Source organism: Spermophilus citellus (genome assembly GCF_964194105.1).
Source record: "Spermophilus citellus genome assembly, chromosome: 2".
NCBI lineage: Eukaryota > Metazoa > Chordata > Mammalia > Rodentia > Sciuridae > Spermophilus > Spermophilus citellus.
In genome coordinates this window covers 240,547,100-240,572,731 of record NC_138183.1, presented here as the reverse complement: position 1 = coordinate 240,572,731, position 25,632 = coordinate 240,547,100, and the positions used below count along the sequence as shown (strand labels likewise).

At 34.7% G+C, this 25,632-nt stretch overlaps 3 protein-coding genes across 3 annotated transcripts; all 3 read right to left on the bottom strand.

Annotated features, from left to right (window-relative positions):
- Positions 1-1,860: 1,860 nt before the first annotated feature.
- Positions 1,861-2,805, bottom strand: LOC308641838 (olfactory receptor 5D13-like; the record flags this gene model as incomplete). Its single annotated transcript, XM_081280424.1, has 1 exon — positions 1,861-2,805. The coding sequence occupies one exon, from the start codon at positions 2,803-2,805 to the stop codon at positions 1,861-1,863; it is 945 nt and encodes a 314-aa protein (XP_081136550.1).
- A 6,064-nt stretch (positions 2,806-8,869) lies between these two features.
- On the bottom strand, positions 8,870-9,820 carry LOC308638727 (olfactory receptor 5D13-like; the record flags this gene model as incomplete). The annotated part of the gene is made up of 1 exon (XM_081276450.1): positions 8,870-9,820. The coding sequence occupies one exon, from the start codon at positions 9,818-9,820 to the stop codon at positions 8,870-8,872; it is 951 nt and encodes a 316-aa protein (XP_081132576.1).
- Positions 9,821-18,623: 8,803 nt separating this feature from the next.
- LOC308641837 (olfactory receptor 1165-like) lies at positions 18,624-19,583 on the bottom strand (the record flags this gene model as incomplete). The annotated part of the gene is made up of 1 exon (XM_081280423.1): positions 18,624-19,583. The coding sequence occupies one exon, from the start codon at positions 19,581-19,583 to the stop codon at positions 18,624-18,626; it is 960 nt and encodes a 319-aa protein (XP_081136549.1).
- Positions 19,584-25,632: the final 6,049 nt, after the last annotated feature.

Here is a 25,632-nt window from a genome sequence, read left to right as displayed (position 1 = left end):
TACAATAAATCAATCTCAAAAATACAGAGGCTGAATGTTTTCTCTGATGAAAGGATACTAATAGATAATGGGCGGGGGATGGGATGAGTGGAGAAACTTTGAATAGGGCAAAGGCTGGGGGTGGGGCAAAGGGGTAGGAAAGACAGTGGAATGAGACAGACATCATTGCTCTAGGTACATGTATTATGGGACGAATGGTGTGAGTCTACTTTATAAATAACCAGAGAAGTGAAAAATTCTTCTCCATTTGTGTACAATGAATCAATGAGCTTTCTAGTGTCATGTACAACTGAATAGAAGTAATAAATAAATTTTAAAAATATATTCAAAACACTGGTTAAATTTCAAAACCCTGACATCAAACAAGTCTGGATTGGATCCAATTTAGTTGTGTTCCTTTAGTAAAAAATCTACCAAAATTAATTTCACTAGTATGAGTAATGCCCTAATAAAGGTAAAAATATTTTCTATTAAAAGAAATGATGCAGAGTAACATATCAGATGTATGCACAGGACGTAGCCTTGAAACTTGGTAACACAAAGTATAATTCATAAAGGAATAGAAAGATCAAATTTTGTTTGATCTTTTTTCAGACTCAGACAATCTCTGGTTTAAGCCAAACATGTGAATAACCAATTCAGAGGATATTTGTATCAAAAGAGTTTCAAAAATGCCATAATTATCTAGCAAACAAAGTTATTCTATGCATATTTAATGTGTAATCAACCAAATCTTAAAAATTTTGCAATATTTATACAGATTATTAATTTCATTGTGCTTTCTATTCTATTAGTAAGTGGAATTTACAGAATCAACTGTGACAATTCAGGTTTTGAGACTAATATTTTCTGCTTTCCCCCCCTCTCTTGGTAATGTCTGAGGAACATCACAAAAATCCAATGTTGTATTTATTTATTTATTTATTTAACAGTGCAAGCTACTACTAAACTTCATCCTCAACTGAGGTAAACATTTTTAATTGAGAGTGAGATGTTATGTCTAACATCACTTTCTATAGCATAATAAAAGTATGGCAGGCTGTGGGAGGGAAAGGAACAAAGAATTTGGTAGAATTTTAAGATAATGTGTTCCAGCTTCTCCTCAGTAATTCTTCCATATGCACATTCCTATTCCTGATTGATCTCTGTACGTGCAGACTAACACTGTAAGGTTGACATTTTCATTGTTAAAATGAATTTAAAGAATATTTTAAACATTATTTACCATGCCACTGCATAAGAAAAGAGACTTCAATTTTATTATTAGATATTTACTTATTTCCTACATTTCCAAGACTGCTGGAACAAACTACCACAAAATTTGGTGACTAAATGACAGAGATTCATTTTCTCACAGACCTCATCACAAGAGCCTGAAATCAAGGAGGTGGAAGGGCTATGACCCCTCTGATGGTGCTGAGGATAATCCCTCCTTACTCCTTGGTTGCTGACTAAAATGCCAATTGGCTCCCTTCTTTATGTGACCCTCTTCCTCATTTGTCTCTGCATTTTTTCTTTATTCTCTCTTATAAGGACACTTTTACTGAATTTAGGTTCCCCTAATCCTGTAGGATCTCATTTTTGCTCCTTACCTGAATTGTAACTGCAAAAATGCTATTTCCAAATATGGTCTTTAGAGGTTCTGAGTGGATATTTCAGGGGACACTATTCAACTTGTAACACATTAATTCATGGAGCTATTTTGCTAAATATCGAAATGGGAAAAAAATACCAAATAATTGTCTTAAAACAGATTTCAACCTATGACCAATGAACTGACTAAATAATTTGCATCAGGGAGTATGAGAAACACTTAAAAGCTTCAGCCAGTAACTCAAATGAATTTGGAAATCTGAGTCTTCAATAGCATAGTGTGAGGTGATTCATTAACTTCCTAAAACTCTCCTTCACATCTTTGTTCCTGAGGCTGTAGATCAAGGGGTTCAGCATGGGGATGACCACTGTATAAAATACAGAACCTACTTTGACTATGAGCCATGAGTTTTTGGAATTGGGTACACAATAAAGGAACAAGACAGTCCCGTGAAAAATGGTGATGACAGTCAGATGGGAGGCACAGGTTGAGAAGGCTTTTTGGCGTCCACCGGTGGAGGGCATTTTCATGACAGTGACAAAGATGAAAATATAAGTACTGAGGATGATACAGAGGCTGCTCACCTCATCAAATATGGCGATGACTAAACAAAGCATTTGGCTGACAGAGGAGTCTGAACAGGAGACAGAGACAATGGCAGAGTGCTCACAGACAAAATTGTTGATGATGTTAGACCCACAGAAGGATAATGCCAAGACAAAATAGGTGAGTGTCACGGAAGAAACTATACCCCATGTGTAGGTCCCAGCCACTAATGACGCACACAGCTTCTGGGACATGATGACTGTATAGAGGAGAGGGTGACAAACCGCCACGAATCGGTCATAGGCCATCACTGCCAACATGAATGTTTCAGCTACTACAAATATACAAGCCCAGAAGAATTGTGTGATGCACCCTGCAAAGGAGATGGTTTTGTCTTCCACAATCAGGTTCTCCAGAAGTTTGGGGGTCACTGTCGTGGAGTAACAGAAATCAATAAAGGACAAGTGACTAAGAAAAAAATACATAGGGGTGTGAAGTTTGGGATTGATCCTGATAGTCAGGATCATGCCCAGATTCCCCACCACTGTGACTGTGTAGATGATCAGGAACACCAGGAACAGGGGTACCTGGAGGTCTGGGTATTCTGAGAAGCCCAGGAGGATGAAGGTGACTTCAGAAGTCTGATTTGCTTCAGTTAACAGCATGATTGTATTTGGAAGAAAAAATCTGAAATAATAATAAAAATAATAATGATAATGATCAAGTAGTCATAGAATATTTACCCTATATCAAGCAATGTTCTAAAACATTAAAAATATTCATTTAGCTCTCTAAAGGGAACAATGAATTGTAAACAAGTAGCTCCATAGATATATGAGGAAAATGTGGCATATACAAAATGTGGCACTTGTTTACATTTAGACAGTTTGTTAACTATGAGCTGGGTTGTGAGTGGATCCTCAGTGACATCAGTTAAGATAATTTGTTTACGTTAGGAGAAAGAGAACACTCTTCTGCCATGTTATAGAAAGCATGTTTTGCAGTTCCTCATTAAACTTAGCAGCACTAATGAAGCAATGAGAATACATTTAGCACTAAAATGTTTAAAGGAAGTACCGGGAGACAAAAAGCAGAGAGGAGTGGGTATTGCTGCAGGTGGGATGCCTAGACTGAGGTCATAAGTATTTATGAGTTGCCCCAGAAATCAATGAGGTATAAAACATGTGGACATTAAAGAAAACGTAGACTTGCATGCCTCCAAGCTTTCTGTTGATTCCTCCTTATGTCAAAACACTTGCCTCAGTGTAGAATAAGGTAGCAACCTGTCAAAGAGAAGAACATACTTTGGACCTGTTCTTTCACTAATTTTTTTTTTCTCCTTACAGGTTTTCTCATAAGCCCTGATGCTTTTAATGTGCTCATCCAGACCCAGTTTTATTTTTTTTTAACTTTCTATTAAATTTCAATCTCACACCTTTATTAGTCATATTATGCTATTATTTTGCAGAAATCTCATAATTTAAATAAAAGTAAAATGCATTTTTCCCAAGTCATCTGTGGACTATAGAGCAAGTTAGAAAATACGGAAATAATGACCAATGGCTAGATAATTACCCTCACCCTCTCTGGTGACAGGGACATTTTTACTCCAGATATTGAAGAAGGGTTTGATTAAAGACACATATGTAATTATCTTAAGAGTTTTGAGTTATGCAATCATCGTTTTGTTTGTATATGTTGAGAAAGCAAAAACGTGTTCTGTTTGTAGAAGTTCAAAATCACAAAAGTCTCTATTTGTTTCATAGTTATTTTAAAAAACAAATTGATCCAATAATAAATGCATCTCTGAAATGTTCAAGTTTACACAAGATAATTACTGTAAATCTCATAAACAGGAGACTCTAGTTTTAGTTATGTACTACGAGCTCAATTAAAAAAAAAAAAAAAAAAAACTTGCACCTCCTTTATAGCTAACTACTATTTCTTACACTCCACAATGTACTTCCTTCACAAAGAAAAGAAAATCATCAGGAGAGTGCAAACAGCTCATCACAGACCATCATCAGGAGAGAAGCACAGGCTTCCACCACAGAGATTTATTATCATTTCCACACTTTGGCATTTGCCATGTTATCTTTTATTGTTTAGATTTTCTGAGCTCAGCTTCTTTATCAATAGAGCATGACTAAATGGATGGCATTAGAGCAGATTATGCTAAGCGAAGCTAGCCAAGCCCTAAAAAACAAATGCCAAATGTCTGCTTTGATATAAAGAGAACAACTAAGAACAGAACAGGAAGGAAGATCATGAGGAAAAGACTACAGTAAACAAAGACGAATGGGGGGAGAGAAACGGAGAGAGAAGGGAAAGCATATGGAAATGGTAGGAGACCTTCAATGATACATATAATTATAAGAGGTTATGAGGGGCAAGGGGGAGGGAAAAAAAGGGAGAGAACTGAACAAAAGCAGGGGAGGTAGAGAGGGAAGATGGGAGGGGAGGGGAGGGGAGGGGGGAGAGTAGGGGATAGGAAAGGTAGCAGAATACAACAGTCACTAATATGGCATTATGTAAAAATGTGAATATGTAACAGATGTGATTCTGCAATCTGTATTTGGGGTGAAAATGGAAGTTCAAAACACAATTTGAGTCAAATGTATGAAAGATGATATATCATGAGCTATGTAATGCTTTAAATAATCAATAAAAATATATATAAAAAAATAGAGCATGACTAATAATGGAAAGATAATACCTATTCCAAACATGTGTAAGTTTCAAATTAGGAAATAATGATCATGTGTTTAATCAAGTCTAAAAATTATTCAGTCCAGGAAACGGAGGGTCCCATGGCCTGACCCCTTTTAATTTTTAGCTCAATAATGAACTGGTGCTATTTTTCAACCTTAATCTTATTATAAAAACACTGAAGAAACAGAACAAGCATCATCGAGGGCAGCAATAAAACTGTGGGTACAGTTTAGTATGTCAAAGCTGAGTTCAGCTCTCATTCCCGGGTTTCCCTCATCTTCTAATTCACAGTCATCCTGCAATAAACATTTTCTGATTTGCCCTTTGTTTTCTCATAAGAATCTTACTCTTTCTGGTTGTCTACTTCTTATCTCAGGTTTTTGCCTAGGGAAGATTTATCAAACTGGGAGCAGAGGCTTGGACTCACCCCTGTAGTGATTCTACCTTCCTGTGGGAACATTGTTTCTACACCTTCAATTTATGTGGTTCTTAACAAGCTATGGCTTTAAACACTTCAATTCCACTCTATCCCTTAATTTATTCAATTTAAATTTATCATTTTGGGTCTACCTAAGACCATAACTCACTAATCCCCAGTGTTCAGCCTTCTTCAGTCATAGCAATATTCTTAGTTTATTCTTTGGTTTATATAATTATCTCTCACTTTTACTTAAATATACTGTTTCCTTGGATTACTGATGCAACATTTCTAATACATAAGGTCTTAGATGAAAATCAATATCACCAAGAGATATTCCGTTTTTACTCCAATAATAGCTTCTTGGTGTACCTACAGTTGTTATTATCAGGACATCAGAACATTGTGATACGTCTGTTTCCTATTACTTACATATAACATACTCTTATTTCTACAAGATTCTGAAATGTTGAGAGTACTCCTGTATTTTATAACATCATTTCAAAAATTTGCAGTTTGACTTTACTAGGCACATGGTAGATATCCCAAAAGCAAAAGCAGAAACAAAAACAAATAAACAAACAAATAAACAAACAACAACAATGAAAAACCAGAATTGATACCCAAGGGAAAGAAGGAGAGATCAGAACTTAAATATCAGTTCCCCTAGAAGATAACTCGGTAGTATGGCCTTCAGTATCAGAGAGTTCCCTGCTTTAAAAGGTACAGGATTTCAATGATTCGTAAATTGTATAAAATAGCAACAAACATATTGTCTTACATATAACATCCTCTTATTTCTACAAGATTTTGAAATGTTGAAAGTACTCACCTGAAAACCTTGTTCTTATTTTTAATAGATTCCAGGGAATTCTTGCTCAGATTTCAAATATTATCTAAATATTAAGAACTAGCAAATACATCAGGCACCCACAATGAATTTTGATTAATTTTCTATGAATATGTTTCAGAAATCACAGGGATAAAGGGAGCAGACAGGAGCAGGAGGAGGGGTGGAGGAGAGACAGAGAGGGAGGAGGGGGGTGGGGGAGAAATAGAAAAATTTAGAAGCTTATTCTGACTTCTAGGTAGAAAAGAAAATGAAGGTCTTACTTATACCTCTATGACCTGGGGGATTTAGACCCTAGAGAAAGTTTACTAAATTACTTGGAACAAAGAAATTAGACTAAGTGTCTTATGTGACATTGCACAAGAATTTAATTTCTTCTTAATCACTTGAGACAGTGCCTCATCAGGCGTACTCCATTAATTTATTTTACACCTTTTAACCATGGAAAATGTACACATTGACTTGTCAAACATGATGACTATCATAAAATATAAAAGAAAAGGTAAATAAATGGTAATGCAACGATTAATAATGAACCAAAAATTGTTAGTGATATGAGGTGAGGTTAATTAACTTAGTCGTGGTAATCATTATGCAATGTATACTTATTTTTTCACATTTTTATTGGTGCATTATAGTCGTACATAATGATGGGATTTGTTATTACATATTCACACATGCACATAATACACAATATAACAGTGTAATTTGGCCACTATCACTCCCCAGCACTTCCTGCCCACCCCCACCTCACATATCCTGGTCCCTTTCCTCTGCTTATCTCCCTTTGCTTTTCGTGAAATCCCTTCTTCCCCAGTTTTCTTTTCCTTTTTCCTATATTCTACATATGAGAGAAACCATGTGGCCCTGACCTTCTGAGTTTGACTTATTTCATTTAATATAATCATCCCTATTTCCATTGATTTTCCTGCAAACAATATAACTTTATTTATCTTTGTGGCTGAACAAAGCTCCATTTTATTTATATTCCATATTTTCTTTATTCATTCATCCATTGATGGACACCTGGGTTGGTTCCACAGTTTGCCTACTGTGAATTGTGCTGCTACAAAATATATGCATGATACATGCATATAACATGCTTTAATTGTATCCACCTCTCCTGTAAGCCCCTCTCCTCTTTAGTAAAAGTTCCCCTTCTACTTTAATGTTATATTTTTGTTGTTGTTGCTATATTTTAGATTCCACATATGATCACATTGGTTATACAGCCATGATTATACATACAGCCATACTAGTGTCTGTGATCCTGCAATCTGTACATGTGGAAAATAAGAATTCATACCCCATTTGAATCAAATGTATGGTATGTCAAGATCATTGTAATGTTTTTAGCAACTAATAAAATCAAATAAATAAATAAATAAAGATTTCATATATGAAAGAAAAAAAAATAATACAATATTTGTCTTTTTGAGTCTGGCTTATTTCACTTAACATGATCTCCAGTTCCATGCATTTTCTTCAAATGACTTGGCTTGTTCTTCTTTATGGTCAAATAGAACTCCATTGTGTGTATGTAACAAGTTTTCTGTACTCATTCTTTCATTAGTGGGAATATAGGCTGATTGTATAACTTGACTATTGTGACTAGTCAGTATCAATCAATATCAGCCTTTCAGATATGAGGAAGGCACATCCATATTAGGACACAGTGAAAATCCCAGGAGAGCCATCCCTAAGACACAGAAATAAATTATGAGATGATTTGAGCTATAAAAAATTTTGTTGTTCCTTTTTAACGGAGTCTTTAGTGCTCCATGGAAGTCCTTTTTCTCTCCAGTAGTCCTTTCAACACTTTTAGGATAAATCACTCTTCTAAATACCCTGTCTTAACAATGAATAGCAGTCATTTTCTTATACTGATAAAACATTGGCTGATATGCAGTCTATCTTTAACAGAATTAACAGCAATGGACAAACTATTGTTTTTGAACAAAATTACCTTCAATCTCCGTTAGGACAATTACATGGGAGGACAATTATGCCTCATCAGTCAAATTCTTCAAAGTATAAGAATGTGGTTATTATGAAGAAACTGTAAAAAGCACAGTGCCGGCAAAGGTTTGCATATGTTACTGAATATTTTTACATTGTACCAAATATGAAATGTGCACAATTATGATTATATGCTTAAATATGTATATACATACATACATACATTATATAATTACATGCAGTGTATATTAAGTAAATAAGTAATTTCTAATTATCTACATCAATTTCTATGATAAAATGATAAGATTCATCTATATTTTTTCTGTTTTTGCCCATTTATTCTTGAAAGGCCAACAGCAAAAGTTCTTCATGAAAAAAAAGAAAAGTTGCATATTCCAAGAAAATCACTTTAAAAATAACTGGGCAGAGAAAATTTGAGCAGTACCTCCTACTACAGTCCCTTCTCTTTTCCTTATATTACTGAACAAGTCATAGAGAAGTATTTATCCTGAAATATTTGATTTCACTTGTCATGGACAGATACTATGAAAAGAAATTGCTAAGTTCTTTGAGAATTTTTTTTCTAGAACTTCATATGGCATTTTTAAGCTGTCTTAGAGTTTTTTTTTTTTCTTTTACCCTCATCTGAAATGTATGAGCATTCCTGGTACTCACCAAGAGTTGGTTTTTCAGTTGTTCTCATTTTCAATTATTCATTCATTTCTAACTGAAGAATATGAAGTTTAAAATTTGTTTATTTTTTAGACATAGAATAATAAATATAATAATATTATATTGAGTGACAAAGAGATTTGGTGACAACTAATTTTCTGAAAGTGTCCTTCACATCTTTGTTCCTAAAGCTATAGATCAATGGGTTCAGCATGGGAATCACCACTGTATAAAACACTGAAGCTACCTTAACTGAGAGCCAAGAAGTTTTGGCATTAGGAGCACAGTAAAGAAACAGGATGGTTCCATGAAAGATGGTGATGTTGGTCAGGTGGGAGGCACAGGTGGAGAAGGTTCTCCGACGTCCACTTGCAGAAGGCATCCTCATAACAGTGATGAAGATGGATACATAGGACATAGTGATAATTATCAGGCTGCTCACCTCATTGAATACAGCAATAATAAAACATAGCACCTGGCTGATATAAGGGTCTGAGCAGGAGACAGAAACAATCACAGAGTGGTCACAGATGAAGTTATTTATGATGTTAGATTCACAGTACGACAGGGCAAGAAGAAAATATGTGAGTGTCAGGGAGCACACTACACCCCATGTATAAGACCCAGCCACCAGAAGAACACAAAGCTTCTGAGACATAATAGTGGTATACAGCAGAGGGTTACAAACTGCCACAAAACGGTCATAGGCCATTGCTACCAGCATGAAAGTTTCTGTCACTGCAAAAATGGAAGCAAAAGAAAACTGCATGATACAACCAGAAAAAGAAATGGTTCTCTCTTCCACAACCAAGTTTTCTAGCAGTTTAGGTGTAACTACAGTAGAAAAACAGCAATCTACAAAGGACAGGTGGCTAAGAAAAAAGTACATGATTGTGTGGAGTTTTGGATTGATCTTGATGATTATTATCATCCCCAAATTTCCCACTACAGTGGCGATATAAATGGACAAGAAAACCAGAAAGAGTGGCGCCTGGAGACCTGGATATTCTGAAAAACCCAGCAGAATAAAGGTGGGCCTGCTGCTTCCATTTCCTTTAAGAGACATCATAAATCCTCTTGGCTGAAAAAACAAAAGAGAACCACAAGTTAATCCTGACAATCAGAATTAATAGAAAATAATAATAGAGGGAATAAAGAGGTGTCGTGTGTGTGATGAGTGACATAAGAAGTGTGGTACCCAAAGAACAGCCACAGCTGAACCTGGCAATTTCTTAAGATATAAATTCTCCAGTCCCATCAACCTTCTGAATCAAACACCCTGGGATGATGCCCACACTTTGTGATTCTAGAAAGCCTCCAGAGGGTTTCTATCTATGCTAAATGTGAAAAATATGTGGTAATATCTTTATTATTTAAAAGTCAGCCTTAATTAGTATTATTCATGTGGAACTGAAATAAATATGGCATAAAAGGGAAGCAGAAACAAAGAGCACCTTGTTATGATTTGAAGATTGACACTAAGGATTGAAGAGAGCTTGACATCACCATTGGTGACCCATGTATGGTAGTGTAAATTGCTTTTGCATTTTACACCTTTCTAAACATGATACACAATCAAATCACCATGAATTTAGTAGTTGGACTGTGCCTCCACCAGCGCAACCAGACTAGCGGGTTCCATCAAGAGGCGATGGGAGATCCGAAGAAATAAGAATCAACACATGCAGATCTTGAAAATAAAGCTGCGGTCCATTGGAATGCTGCTCTCTGATGGAGAAGCAAGTCTAAAGAATTACACCAGCAATCTTTATTATATATGTCTCTAAGTCAGATTAAAGACTATGCAAGCATTATTCTTTGTATTCATGAAAGGTTCAGAGTTAGCAACACTATGAAGCAATTTCCTCAATTACAATCTATAGTTGCAATGTGCAATGTTAGGAGAATTGTGCAGCTCTCAAGAATGTTCATTGTTTAAAGTTACTGATTCAGTTGAACTCGTGAAACGTTGTTTTCTTAGCAAGAAGGTTCCTTCATTCCCAGGAGCTGCTATGCCTGAGATTAAGATCCAGGATGATAAGATTCTAACATGGAGGACATTTCCCTTGCAACCTGGCATCCTATGCCTTTGCACAGAAACTTTCTCACCACCAAGTATGCCACAGCCGTGAAGTCATCAGAGACTCCAATCTCAGACACTGGTCTCCCAGTCATTGTCACCAATCTCCACAGGACTGAGTCTTAACATGTCTATATTTCATGATTCCATGTAGATTCCATTCTACATGATTCTGTAGAATTTGCTACAGAAGCTGAATTATGATATGTTCACATCGTCACATTCAAACTTCAATGCGCACTGCCCCTTGTGTATTTTTATGGGTGTTTTATTGAGACATTGAGTCAACTTTTATTCTTTTATTAGAGGTTTTCAAACAAATTTTCAATAACTTTATTGTGCTTTAAGTCAGGTATATATATACATATATATACACATAGAGAAAATCTAATGAGCTGACTAAAGCACATTAATAAACAGTTAATGTATTAACAAAATTATATATATACACACACATAGAAAAAAATGATCTTATAATCACCAGTAATATTTCCATACAAAATATATTCTATGATACAATGAAAATTTTGTAATAAAAACTACACATGTTCTTAGCCCCAAAATACAATCCTTTCTTTAAGATGAGCAAACTTGGAGAAGAGGAGGAAGTGTAAGCAAAAGACAATGAAATGAGAGGTCTTGATGTGCGAGAAGAAAAATGTAAAAAGATAGAGACACGAGACAGCAGCAGAAATACATCGGCAGATGGTCTTCTACTTTTTCAGCTTTATCTGGATTGAGTGTCAAGATGGAGCCTTGGCCCCATGAGTTCCCACCCTCACTTGAACAGCAACTTGACACTTAGAGAATCTCTTAGGAGCAGGTTTTTCCCATAGCAAGGGGCCTGGGTGGGCAGAGTTTAAATATCCATTATTTTTCATACTGTTTAATATATAAACTTCCCTTCAAAATTTGAACATATTAGTAAAGTCAGCTACTACTACTCTGGACATGTGGCATACTTTTTTTTAGGTCAATAACAAAAAGACACTCAGAAAAAGACTTGGTAATTATGTCCTAGCAACTTCCAATCGATTTTATAAACATAAATGTGTCAGGGTTAGGCTTGTACCCAAAGCAGAACTAAATCTAGGGGAGCTCAAAATTAACAAACATCCCACAAACTTTCTGTGATTTTCTGCATTGATATCTGGTAGTGTCACTGTTGCCAGTTTCTGTAGAACAAAATTGAATTTTGAGAAACACTTTAATCACTGTTAGTAAAAATCAAGATGTCCCCAGCCATAGAAAGATATCTACTTAATTTTATAGCCACCTATGTGAACTGAACCCCTGTTTTCCACCTGAACTGAAATACCAAAAGATTAATGAACTGACCTGGAACCAGAAGTTCTTGATTAATCCACTAAGAATTTCTTCTTAAGACTAATGAAGTTGAGGTACTTCTGTTCACAGTGAGCAAATATTACTTAATAGAGCAAAATGTTTAAGATTGTTGTGAAAGTGGAAGTGTTTCAGTGATCATGCCAGTAAGATGGATTTTAAAAAGAAACACCTGAAAGTTGAACTCATAGTCTGAACTCTGCCAAACTCCAGCTTTTATACATGTCCCCAGACTATGGAGATAGGGACACTAGGGAATTTTAATTGGAGTGGGCTGCAAAAACATAAATTTAGTTAAACAGTCTTACATCATTGTGATAGCTGTGTTTTCTTTTGAAGCAATAGGGATAATTACATTATGGTATTCATTCCATTAACCACTTTTGGGTATTGAATTAAATAATGAAAGTTCACTCATTGAAGAAAAAGTGGACTTTAAAGCTCTGAACCATAACTAAAAATAATATCCCATTGTTTTAATTTGCCTTTCGCTGATAATTAATAATGCAGAACATTTTTTTTTCATAGGAATGTAGGTTATTTGCATGTCTTCTCTGTAGAATCATCTACTCAAGATCTTAATCCAATATAAATTGTGATATTAAGTCATTACTTGTTATTGAGTTGTAAGAGCTCCTTACATGTTTTGGATGTTAGCCTCTTATCAGATATAAAGTTTGTAAATATTTTCTTTGTTTCTATTTTCCTCTCTGAAAAACCTCAAAGATAACTTCTATCATTAGCTACATTTATTTAGGTATTAAACTTCCATTTAAATTATATTTTTGAATTAAACTCTTTTTTATAGCTCTATTTTATTTTATTTTTTAAAAATTTTTATTTGATACTGAGGATCGAACCCAGTGCCTCAATGTGTTAGGTGAGTGCTCTACCATTAAGCCACAACCCAGCCCCTGTATGAATTCTTAATGTCAGTTACAATATTTTTATTCTTTTTATATATAGTTATTTTTAATAAAAACACTATTTATCTTAGTGTCTAGTTTTCTAAACATTTTTAAATGATTCATTTTGTTTTATCTTTTTTATTGCTTAGATATTAGGTGTCCCTCAAACACTCATGTGTGAGACAATACAAGAACTTCAGAGGTAAATGAATGGATTATGAGAGCCTTAACCCAGGGACCAACTGGGTATACCTATAGGCACCTGGGTGTGGGTGAATGAGGTAGTTCACAGGGGACCTGCCTTTGGGGTATATATTTTGTCTCTGGAGAACAGAGCTTTCTCTCAGCTTCCTGATTCTCAAGTCCTGAGCTGCTTTTTCTACCACACCCTCTGCTAGGATGTTTGTCTCCAGTCAGGACCAAAGTAAAGGCGTTAGCTGTCTGTGGACTCAGAATTCTGAAACCATGAGCCCCAAATAAACTTTTTTCTCCTCTATAATTGTTCTTGTCAGATCTTATGGTCATAGTGATGAAAACACTGACTAAAATAATATTCTTATTTAAGGAATGTATTGTTGATGTATAAAATGTTCCGAAGAAGTTCTGATGATTTCTAAAGGTTATTGAATTTTATTTCATAGGCTTCTCTCTCTCTCTCTCTCTCTCTCTCTCTCTCTCTCTCTCTCTCTCTCTCTCTCATCTCTCTCTGACACATATTTATTTAGGAAATCAATAATTAGATACACATGAAAGGTAGAATGCAGATAGATACACATTAAAGGAAGATGCAGGCTATCTCAAGAGAGAGACATCTTTTGGAGTAAAGCAAGAAATACACATTTAAGGGAGAACTGTGCCATCTTCAGAGAAAAGAAGCTCTGGGCTAAATAAAAAAAAAATGCACTCAAATAAGATTGCAGATTCTCCATCTCCAGAGGTAGAGACTGCCCTTCTCCTATCTTTTGATGTGCTTTGCAAACTTTGAAACTACTGAACATTATGTTCAAAACTCAGGTGTGAAGATAATTTGAGGTCTCAAATGATTTAATCAGGACCAAAATGTTTCTGCTTCTAATATTTATTTAGAGCACAGGCACTCTAGTACTCTTTCATCCAACCTCCAGGCCTAGGGTTTCCTGGCCCCTGAAATGAGTCACATCTCAGTTTCAGTGCAAGTGTGGACGATCATGTGATACATTTTATACCTGTGGCATCAGTTCAGGGTCTCAATCTGGAAAATTTTCAACTTTGATTACCCTTGAAATTTTACCCTTTCCCTATATATGTCTATATGACCATAAAACTTGTATCTTATAATTTCAGTGAATGGTTTCCAGGGAAATGCAGGTGCAGGTATCTGGCTCATCTTTCTATGACCCTGGTTTATTGTCAAAATTAGCCTACCATACATTTTTCCTTGAATTATATAAATTCTTTTTTCTACTGACTGTACATGATAGCTATGATTGGGTAGAAATCATATTATTTCATGTACTTCATAAATATTTCAGGTATATAAAAATAATCTCTCTCTCTCTCTCTCTCTCTCTCTCTCAATTTGAGACTGAGTCTCACCTAAGTTGCTTAAGTCCTTGCTAAATTGCTGAGGCTGGCCTTGAACTTGCATTCCTCCTGCCTCAATCTTCTGGTACATTGGGAATACAGAGTACTCCACCACACCCACCAATAATAGTCTTTAGAAGTGTGGGAAAGCCAGGTTTGGCGGTACACTCTTGTAATCCCTGTGATTTGTGCAGCTGAGATGGGAGGATTACAAGTTCAAGGCCTACAAGATCACCAAGCAAGACCCTGTCTCAAACTTAAAAAGAAGTGTAGTAAATTCTACAATATACATAGCATGCAATCTACCACAAACAATTGAAATGTGAGTTGAGGATTTTTTTTTTAATGTTGAGGACTGAACTCAAGGGCATTTTACCACTGAATCATATCCTCAATCTTATTTATTTATTTATTTTTTTATTTTTTTAAATTTATTTATTTATTGAGACTAGCACTCACCAAGTTGCTGAGGCTGACATTTTGGAAGTTCTTAGTTTAGGCTTGGGAGACCTTCAATATTGCCTCTTGACCTATTATTTTTCTGACACTTTCATTAGTTTTTTAGGTAACTTTTTCAGTGCTGTGACCAAAAGACCTGAAAAAAAAACAATTTTAGAGGAAAAAAATTTTATTTGAGGGCTTGCAGTTTCTGAAGTCTCAGTCCATATGTGGCCAGTTCCATTGTCCTGGGCTTAAGGTGAGTCATAATATCATGGCAGAATTGTAATGGAAAGCAGCTCAGAATATGGTATCAGAGAGAGGGAGAGAGAGAGAGAGAGATCCCCTGACCATAGACAAAATATGGTATACTCCCAAAGAGTACCCTCCTCCAGATACACCCAACTTTACTAAGGTCATCATTCAGTTAATCCCTATCAGGGGATTCATGCACTGATAGGGTTAAGATTCTCATAGACCAATGATTTCTCCTCTAAAGTTTCTTGCATTGTCTCTTATGTGAGCTCTTGGGGGATACCTCACATCTAAACCAGAACCCATAGAGAGCCAACAACTCTAAAGATGATGAGAGAGATTTGAGAAAATCCATACTCACAGCAATGTGCTAGGACATAATGTTTTCCTGTACTACATAGCATGAAACAGAGACACATAAGGTTACTGGCAGTTTCTGGAAAACTAATTAATTAAACTTTTAAGCCACTGACTATGGAATGGTTTTGAAGAGTTGCTGAGGCAGTAGCTTATGGTAACACCAAAATCACAGACATGGATGCTTCCTTCATAATAATGTTGGCATTTTTAGAGCAACAGGACAGAAGCAATATTTTATTGAGTGAACAGCATGTGATATGGGTATGAGTAAAAATGCAGTAGTTAAGGAGTGTTGATGCTGACTGCATCTCTGCTCTTCTGGAATTTGCTAAGGTTGGTTAGTTTCCTGTAAATGCCCATTCTGGAACTTGGGTTGAAGGAATACTCGCTCTTTGTGTTGTGCTTCTCTCTTAGTGAAACTCATAAGCTCCAGGAAGAAAGAATCAACTATGAAGAGACATTTAAGACCTGTTCTATGTACTAGCTTCCAACACATTCACCAACTTCACATTGTGTAGGGTGAGTCACAGGGGAAATGTCTGTCTACCCACAGGATACATGTAGGCAAAGAGAGCACATAATGATGAAACCTATATCATTCGACTCTACCCAAACCTCACACTTTCCACAAAAATGACATATGTGAGGAAATTCATAGGACGAAATACAAATAATTAAATACACTCCTAAACATGGTACAGTAGAAAATTTCCCTCAACTTCAAGGTGGATAAGTAAAATATTAAATAATTACAAAATCATTTTTAAAAAAGTTATATTTGAGTTAAGTTTAACTTTCTCCTTATCAAAGGATATTAATCACTGAAAAATAATGCAAAATATAAAAAGTTTTCATGTTATAAAAAGGAATAATATCCATAATGTACATAAAATAATTTCAAAAAGAAAATAATTCAATGGGTTGGTAGCATGGCATACAAAGACATTGTGGAAAAAAAAATATATCCATGCAAATATTAAAATCTTTCCAACTTCAGTAACCACAAATATTTAATCATGTTCTATAATGAGCAAATTATTAGATTTCCAAAGGTCTGAAAATACTAAAATAGCTAATGGAGTAGATTATAACATTGGAATATTCAGACACTGTTATGTATTGTATGCCCTTTTTGAAATCTGGACCTATATATATGTGTACAATACTTCTAACTATAAATCTCATTGTCATAAATATTTCTGAACATTATAACCATATACATGAATTTATAACTGAAAAAAAAAACAAATGAACTTCATAATTGTCTGAGTTATATAAAAGTACTTGAAACTTTTACAACATAAAGTTAAATAGGGACAAAATGAACAAATTATAAATATATGTAAAATTTTGAATGATTTTTTCTAAAGTCATAGAGTACATACAGTATTATACAAGAAATAAGCCCTATATCATTGTAAAGTATACAATCAGGAAATATAATTTACTATTTTGGGGGATGTATCTTTAAATAGATAGTGAATCTCTATACCAAGTGCAACTTTATTGTAAAAGTCTTAATTTTGTCTAATGCAGGAGCCAGAGGAAATAGCTAAGCATTTATTTTTATAGTGCTGGAAACAGTTTTACTCTGATCTATTAGTTACACAGTTATTTTCTTAAAAAATGCACACCTGTATGTATTAAATTTTAAGTGCTAATACAAGAGAGGCAAATGCCATTTTTTCAAAGAGACTGATTTTCATTTTATGTATTACACACAATGGTTAGATAATTCTAACCTAGGGAGGGAAATAAACAGATTGCATGTTTCACAAAACCATGGATAATCTATGAAAAGTAAAGAAAAAGGAAATTAGGGTAATTTTTTATTAACTACTATAAGTCAAATGTATTATTATGATAGTTTTGAAAGCAGAGAAGTGAAGAAATTTCCCATTTTGTAGATGTTAAAAAATATGAGTTATTGGCAGATACATAGAGACTGTGTGGGAATCATTAAAATTTTCCGAATGGTTTAAGTAACTAAGTAGATGCGGATGTCATTGATAAAGAGTAGATAAGTTGATGGTGAGAATGTGTAAACAAAGTTAGAGTTTTAAAAATTATAGTTTAGTATCACTGAAAAATGGATATAAGTAGAGTTAGAAGTGAACTGGTCTTAATTCTTGATATCAGTACCTCAACATTTATTGAACTGTAACATATTACCTTTATACTTGAGGAAAATGAGTGACACATAGATAGTAGCTACAATTTCCAAAATGTTTGCTTAAATCAGAGAATCATTTCATAATATAAACCTGATGTTCCTATTCTATTTGCAATATTATAAGATGAAATGAAAAGTTATGTTCTGTAGAAACTGCTGAGTCAAAAGTGTGAGTTTCAACACTTGAAGACATTTATAATGTGTGTGTGTGCATTATTTTAAGGGCAACATAAGCCGGGCAGGGTGGCACATGCTTATAATTCCAGCAGCTTGGGATGTAAGGCAGTAGAATCTCAAGTTCAAAGCTAGCCTCAGTAGAAGTGAGGTGCTAAGGCACTAATAAGACACTGCCTCTAAATAAAATAAAAAGAAAAAGCTGAGGATATGGCTCAGTGGTCATGTGCCCCTGAGTTCAATCCCCAGTACCAAACAAACAAACAAACATAAACATAAAATTATGCCCTAAGATGCAAATGCCAAAATAAATATTTCTTCATTTATCCTTCCCTAGTCTTCAGTGAGGAAATGTTGAAACATAATTGTTTCGTAATCTCAGATGAAGTAGAGGTGAGTGCACTATATTTGTATGAAAACACAGAAAACACTAGGTCAATTTGCACACTGAAAACCACTGCATTTTTAATATTCAATTGATCTAGAGTATAACCATATACTAACTTAAAGCTAAAGTACCATCAATAAGTATATGAAAATTTCAATATGGTTAGAATGTAAATAACCTTTTTAAAAATTATGTTAGATGAGAATGCAGTTTGGAGTTGATGAGCCTCCTGACTGTCTCTTTCACATCTTGGTTCCTGAGGCTGTAGATGAGGGGATTCAGCATGGGGATCATGACGGAGTAGAGTGCAGTCGCCACTTTAACCAGTAGCCAGGAGCTTTTGTCATGGGGCACACAGTAGAGAAGGAGGATGATCCCATGGAAGATGGTGAGGGCCATCAGGTGAGAGGTACAGGTGGAGAAGGCTTTGCGGAGGCCACCCTTGGAAGGCATCCTGATGACAATGACAACAATGAAGACATAGGAGGCAAGGGTGATCAGGAGGCTGCAGGCCTCACTCAATATAGAAATGACTAAACATGCCATCTGGCTGAAGGAGGAATCAGAGCAAGAGACGGAGATGATGGCAGAGTACTCACAGCCAAAGTGGTTCATGAGGCCTGATCCGCAGTAGGACAGTTGCAAAAGAGAATATGTGATTATCAAGGAGCAAAGGCCACCCCACATATAAGTTCCAGCTACCAGCAGGGCACAGAGCTTGTGAGACATGGCAATTGTGTAGAGAAGGGGATTACACACGGCCACAAACCGGTCATAGGCCATCACTGCCAACATGAACATTTCTGTAATCACACATGCACAGCCAAAGAAAAACTGTGTCATGCATCCATTGAAGGAGATAGTTCTGTCTTCCACAACTAAGATCTCTAACAGCTTGGGTGTGAATACACTGGAGTAGCAAATATCCAGAAATGAGAGATGGCTGAGGAAAAAGTACATGGGTGTATGAAGCTTGGGATTGATCTTTCTCACTATAATTATGCCCAAGTTCCCCACCAGAGTGACTGTGTAGATGCTGAGGAACAGCAGGAAGAGGGGTGCCTGGAGCTGTGGGAATTCTGAGAACCCCACCAGAATGAATGTGGCCACAGAGCTCTGGTTTCCTGTGTCATGTACCACAAGTACCATTATTCTTTGTGAAGATGTTGAGAGAGACACACACACAGAGAGAAAGGGAGAATAAAATTGAGCATCAGAACTTGAGCATTTGGAGAGGAAGAAGCTCTGCAGATGCTCAGTATAAACCAGTGTAAACAAATGTGGTCAATTTGCTTCCTGATTGTTCTTCTTCACTTTGGATTCCATTTAGAACACTCATTGACTTTTTATAACCGAAAATAAATTTTATCCTTCTTCAGCATTGCAGTTTTCTGCAAAACACAGTAGTACCTATCAATAGTATTTCCTACAAAGCATTTGTAAATGTATGTGATGCTTAGAATGCTCCTGATAAATATGATTCTGTAAAAGAAAGTACATATGTAGCAAACTCAGGAAGCACTGGGCAGATCATACCAGGTATCAGTTGATGGAAGGGCAAATCGTTTAAGAAGAAGAAATATGCTTAAAAAAGAAAAGAAAAGAAAAGAAAAGAAAACCGTAGTAGTAACCAGGCGAGGAGTAATATTCAGACAAACTGAAGTGTTTGGAGGAGGATCATGAGAGGTCATGATTTCAAGACCTACTATGGCAACACAGCAAGATCTCATTTCAGAAACAAACAACAATTAAAACAAACAAATAAAAACGTAATAAGCAAAAGAGTATGAAATTTACTTTCCACACATTCACAGTTGTGTATTAATGGATTGAAATTTTACTTCTTATATGCATATTGTATTTTCAAAGACTCATCAAATATCCAACAGCATCTTTAAATGACCTGAACAACAACAACAACAACAAAATTTCACTGTTTGCCTTGAGATGTGGCTTAGTGGAACACGTTCCTGTCACCTGTGAAGCTCTGGGTTCCACCCTCAGCACTGTATAAATAACAAACTCTACTGATAATTATGTTCAGTAGAATTATCACCATTTTATAATCTTTTTTAAGATCATAAATTCAATATATCAAATCAATCCTAAGGAAATATCTGAATATATTCTTAACATATTCTTCATATAATTTTATAGTCTTATACGGTCTGTTTTTAGTATATAACCTAGAAAACATGAACATTGAATATTTATCAGCAACTAAAAACTACAAAAAAATGCACTACTAAAAATTAATACCTCATACAAATAAAAAAAAAAAAAGCTCTTTTTTTCCCATGGAATAAGTTGGTGGAGTACCCACGGAAAAACAACATAAAAATATTGAAAAACTATGAACCCTATTTGTGTAGGCATCTGAAAATTCGAAATTTCACAAGGTGGAGTATAAATAAAAGGTTTATTCTGGAAATGAAGGTGGAGACCCATAAAATATGACATAACAATATTGAAAAAATATGAAACCTATTTGTGTAGACATCTGAACATTTGAAATTTCACAAGGTAGAGTATAAATAAAAGGTTTATTCTGGAAATGAAGGTGGAGATCCATAAAATATGATGGAGCTACCTTGTATTTATCAGAACTCTGACAATTATTTCTCTAGTTTGTAATAGCTGAGAACTTTCCATTAGATCTTAAGCTAATTTTCCTAGCAGAATGTCAGCTATACCACCTCACTGTCCATTACATACACGATTGGGTGGACCTGGGTGATCACATGTGTTGACCCAAAAAGTTTGTGTTTAGGTTCAGTCACTGAAATTACATGTGTTTGGCTACATCCATGAACATGAAGACTTTGGAGACACAATCTGCTAAGATAGCAAGGTAACTTGTGAAATCCTGACCTTAATTAACTAAGTGACCTTTCTAAGAATCAGTATGCCATGGTCAAAATATGATGTGATACAGTTTAAAAGCTAAAAACTCATAATTGTTTTTATATATTTTGTACAGAATTCATTAGCAATTTTACTTTTGTTTTTTTTTCCTTACAGTGAAGCTCTTAGCTCATATCCATGATCCTTCTTCAAAGCCTTATAGTTGAAAAAAATAATACATGTCTGTAAACACCATAGCCAATTCTATATTTAAATATTTATCTTAGTGTGTCATTGTCAATAATGATATTTCTTGTGTTTTTAGACTCTAATAACTATGTTTATGCTTTGTGAATTTAAAGAGGAGAAAAAAAAGATGATTCATTCTCTTTCATACATTCAAATATGTTTCATATATTCAAATATATATTTCAAATATTCCAGATGTTTTAATTGGTTTGTCTGCTTTTTCATCAGTATAACTTTACATTTATTTATACTTTTATTTAATTTATCTCTCACAATGATTAATACAAATTGTTCATAAATTCCACTTAATAATCTTGGTGCACCATTAACCTTCCTAAACAGTTGTCAGCATAAACAGTTAGATCCACAAGCCCAGGTAATTCTATGGAAGCCTGGAAGCATTGAAGTCAAGAAACTGCTGTTATTTTCTACTTACCAAACAACTTTAAACTACCTGTGCTTAACTATGTGATACAAGCACAATTCACTATAGCAGCATAATTATTTCATGAGTTTCTGGTAAATTATGAACCCCAAGCTTAAGCATTTTGAATTTTGAGGTCAAATTTGAGGATTATGCATTACTGTTACATTTTATGCCTTGTGAATCTCCTCTGGTCTCCCATTGCTGCCTGCATGGTCTTTCATGGTACCTGGAGGGACCCTTGAGATCCTTCTTACCTTAATTCATTACTCTCTGTTTACTCATAATCCTTCACTATAATTTCAGTTTCCCTTATTCTTACTGATCATCTGTGACCATTCTGGGGTTTTATACCTTCATATGATTTTTAAAATGTATGAAACCTTTCAAAATGTTGTGTCATCTCTACTCTAGGAGAATACCTGCATTGTATAAATTATATGATTTAGTTTAATAAGTACAGGGGCATAAAAGATTCCAGACAACATAAAGGTTGTCAACTGACAATTATTTTGAGTGCAAGGTGTGTGTTATGTATTTGTTTGGTTATAAATTATCAGGTCCATAAAAATGCTCAGAGGGTACCATCATTGCTAAACTGTCATTTTGGTGATTATTTTGTGAAAGGAGTTAGGGTGTTCCTTGCAGCTAATTAAGCTAAGTACTTTCAGAACTTCTGGGATCATATATAATAACTACATGTATATTAACCACACTTATGTCTTAGACACTGGATAAGAAAAAATAAAGGGTCTTGAGAATTTACATTCTATAGTTTTTAGTTGTAAATGACTTACTGTCCAGTCTAGGCCTCAACGGTCCACTCATTACTCAATCCAGTTGTGTATGATCTTTGTTTCCCAGTTTCCAATCAGTGTCCAGTGCTTTCTGCTCATGACTTCATGTCATGGCTACAGTAAAGGCAGTCAGGAAAAAGTGAAAAGCGAAGAAATTTGAAAGTATTTTTCCTTCTTTACTTCTAGTGTGATCATCTGTCATTTATCTATGAAGTCCTTTCAAGCCATCAAAATTCAACCTAGATATCCTTTCACCTTGAATACAACAGCATAGTTGTGATTGATAGCAGTTCATCTCAAAAGCATGAAATCAACAATGTTCTATGTGGGTCTTTATAATATCCTCAGGAAGTATTAAATACATTAATTTGTCACTAACTATAGTGCTCAAATCATATTATTGTTTTAAAATTTTACTCTATAGAAATGAATTACAGTAGATGGGGTAGAGAGAGAAGTTGGGAGGGGAGGGGAGGGGGGATAGTAGGGGATAGGAAAGGTAGCAGAATACAACAATTACTAACAGGGCATTATGTAAAATTGTGGATGTGTAACCGACGTGATTCTGCAATCTGCATTTGGGGTAAAATTGGGGGTTCATAACCCACTTCAATCTAATGTATAAAATATGATATGTCAAGAGCTTTGTAATGTTGTGAACAATCAATAAAAAAATAAATTAAAAAAAAATTTACTCTATAAAAATAATTGTTTCCTGTAACTGTCTGAAATGGCCCCAATTTTTCCCCTAGTATTTTATAGTATGTCCTCCTGCAATGACAAGATCCCTAAGTAGCTCTCCCAAGAAAACTTTTCTTGTTATCCAAACCTCATTGTTTCTTTTGTCTCAATTTAAGGGTTATCCAAATATCACTAGTTTTTCTGGCTCTATTTATTTTGCACTTATGTTATTACACTATTCATTAAATACTTGACACATTTTGCTATTTTATCTGCATATTCATGTTTGTTCATAATATTTTTCCTGAATTCATTAATGCAATGAGGACAAAGCTTACAATTAAAAACCTCTCATGTTCTCATACATTAAAGAACATAGTTTCATTCTCAGTAAAATGATGTTAGGAACAATGAGAGTAGAGTTTGACACTTTTTATAGGTGAACTTTGTAGACATTTCTCTCCCTCAATCCACATAGATGTTTTTTACCACAATTTTTTTTTATTTTAATATACCCCAAAAGAAAGAAAAAGATGCCCAATACTGAAGCAACTCACCAAAACCCAGATTTTCTTAATGTACACTTTTAAATTGCTGGCTTTCTTGCAAATGTTAATGAGCTGATGCACAATCACACTCTAAATTATAATGTTTCTATAAATTTTTTATCCCTTTAAAGGCAATGAGTGACTCTTGCAAAATAGCCTTCAATGGAGAATCCAACTCATGATTTTTACCCAGCTGTTAAATATTTTTAAAGGAGCATAGAAATTTCTTTAGTGAAGAAACAGACATTGGATTTGTTTTCCATGCTCAAATTGCTTGTTTTGTATCTAACTGCTCAACTTTGGGGACCCGGACCCTGGAGAATCCTGACCAGTTTGTTGTTATGAACTACATGCAAAATAATTAGAGATGTTTTCCTCTTCTATTAGTTAGAACTTAAGTTCTGTAAATCAGTTATATGTTGATATTCACATTAGATAAAGCAACTTACCTCTCTATATAGATTGTAATTCTAAAAACTAAAGGGAAAAACAGCAATAAAACATAGCCATATTTTCTCTTTTAATCTCAATACAGTAACAGTTCATGTGTTGTTCCTCCTCTCCTTGTCGAATATTTGTACATTATTTACAGGGAAACATACCAAACAATGTATTATACCTCTTTTTTTTAATACTCCACTTTATAGACCCAATATGATCCTGATATGCCTTCACTGGAGAATCAGAGAATTGAGATCTGTTTGGTGTCAAGATTGTGCTGCAAAACTGCAGCTCCTTCTCTTTCTCACCATTCCCTAAAGTTATAGTGTTGATATTTCAAATATAGCTAATGTAATTCACACAACATTTCCTAGAATAGAAAGCAGTTGAAAAAAAAAAAACAGTGGTTCCAAAGATTGACCCGTTAAAACCATGAGAATGGGTGCTGACCATAAAACTTTGAGAAGTATACATACCTATAAACATTTGGAAATAAAATGTAAAAATATCAATTCTACAAATTGAATTATCTGCTACAGATAATTTGGATCATCCAGAACAGGTATTCTAAAATTAAGCATCAAATTAATGTTTGCCTTTATAAGTAAGAATTTTTGAAAAACTATGGCTAGCAAATATGAAATGTTTGGTTGAGATGCTTGAATGCCTGAAAAAAACCAACACATTTGGTCTGGTATGTCAACTGAAGCCATGGAAAAGATTATATCAATGAGAATACTTTTAAAGTTTTAAAGCATTACTTTAAATCTGATCCTTAGAAACGACTGTTTTTTTTTATTTTTCCTTTTCTTTCTATTTAAAAAAATTGTTTGCTATTGTCTATAAAGCAAAACTAAAACGATAAATGAAGCTGGAATCTATGTGGGCCCAACAGCAATTGTACAAGTTACATGTTTGAAATTTTGCTTATATAAAAAAGTTTCAATGGCACATTTTTTTCTCTAGAACGATATGCAGGTTTTTGGTTAGATAATCTGTGCATATGGTGTTAACTTCTTTTCATCATCCAATATGTGGTTTCTTTATGATTTTAATTCATCATTTTTATAAACTATGAGATTGCTTTTAGATTCAGAAACCTAGTCACTGTCTGTATCAATAAAGAAGTAGAATTTTTATCATATAAGCAGTTAGGAAGTACAGATGTTAACTATGGATTACATGTCCTCTGCTTGGCTTAAAATATAGAAATA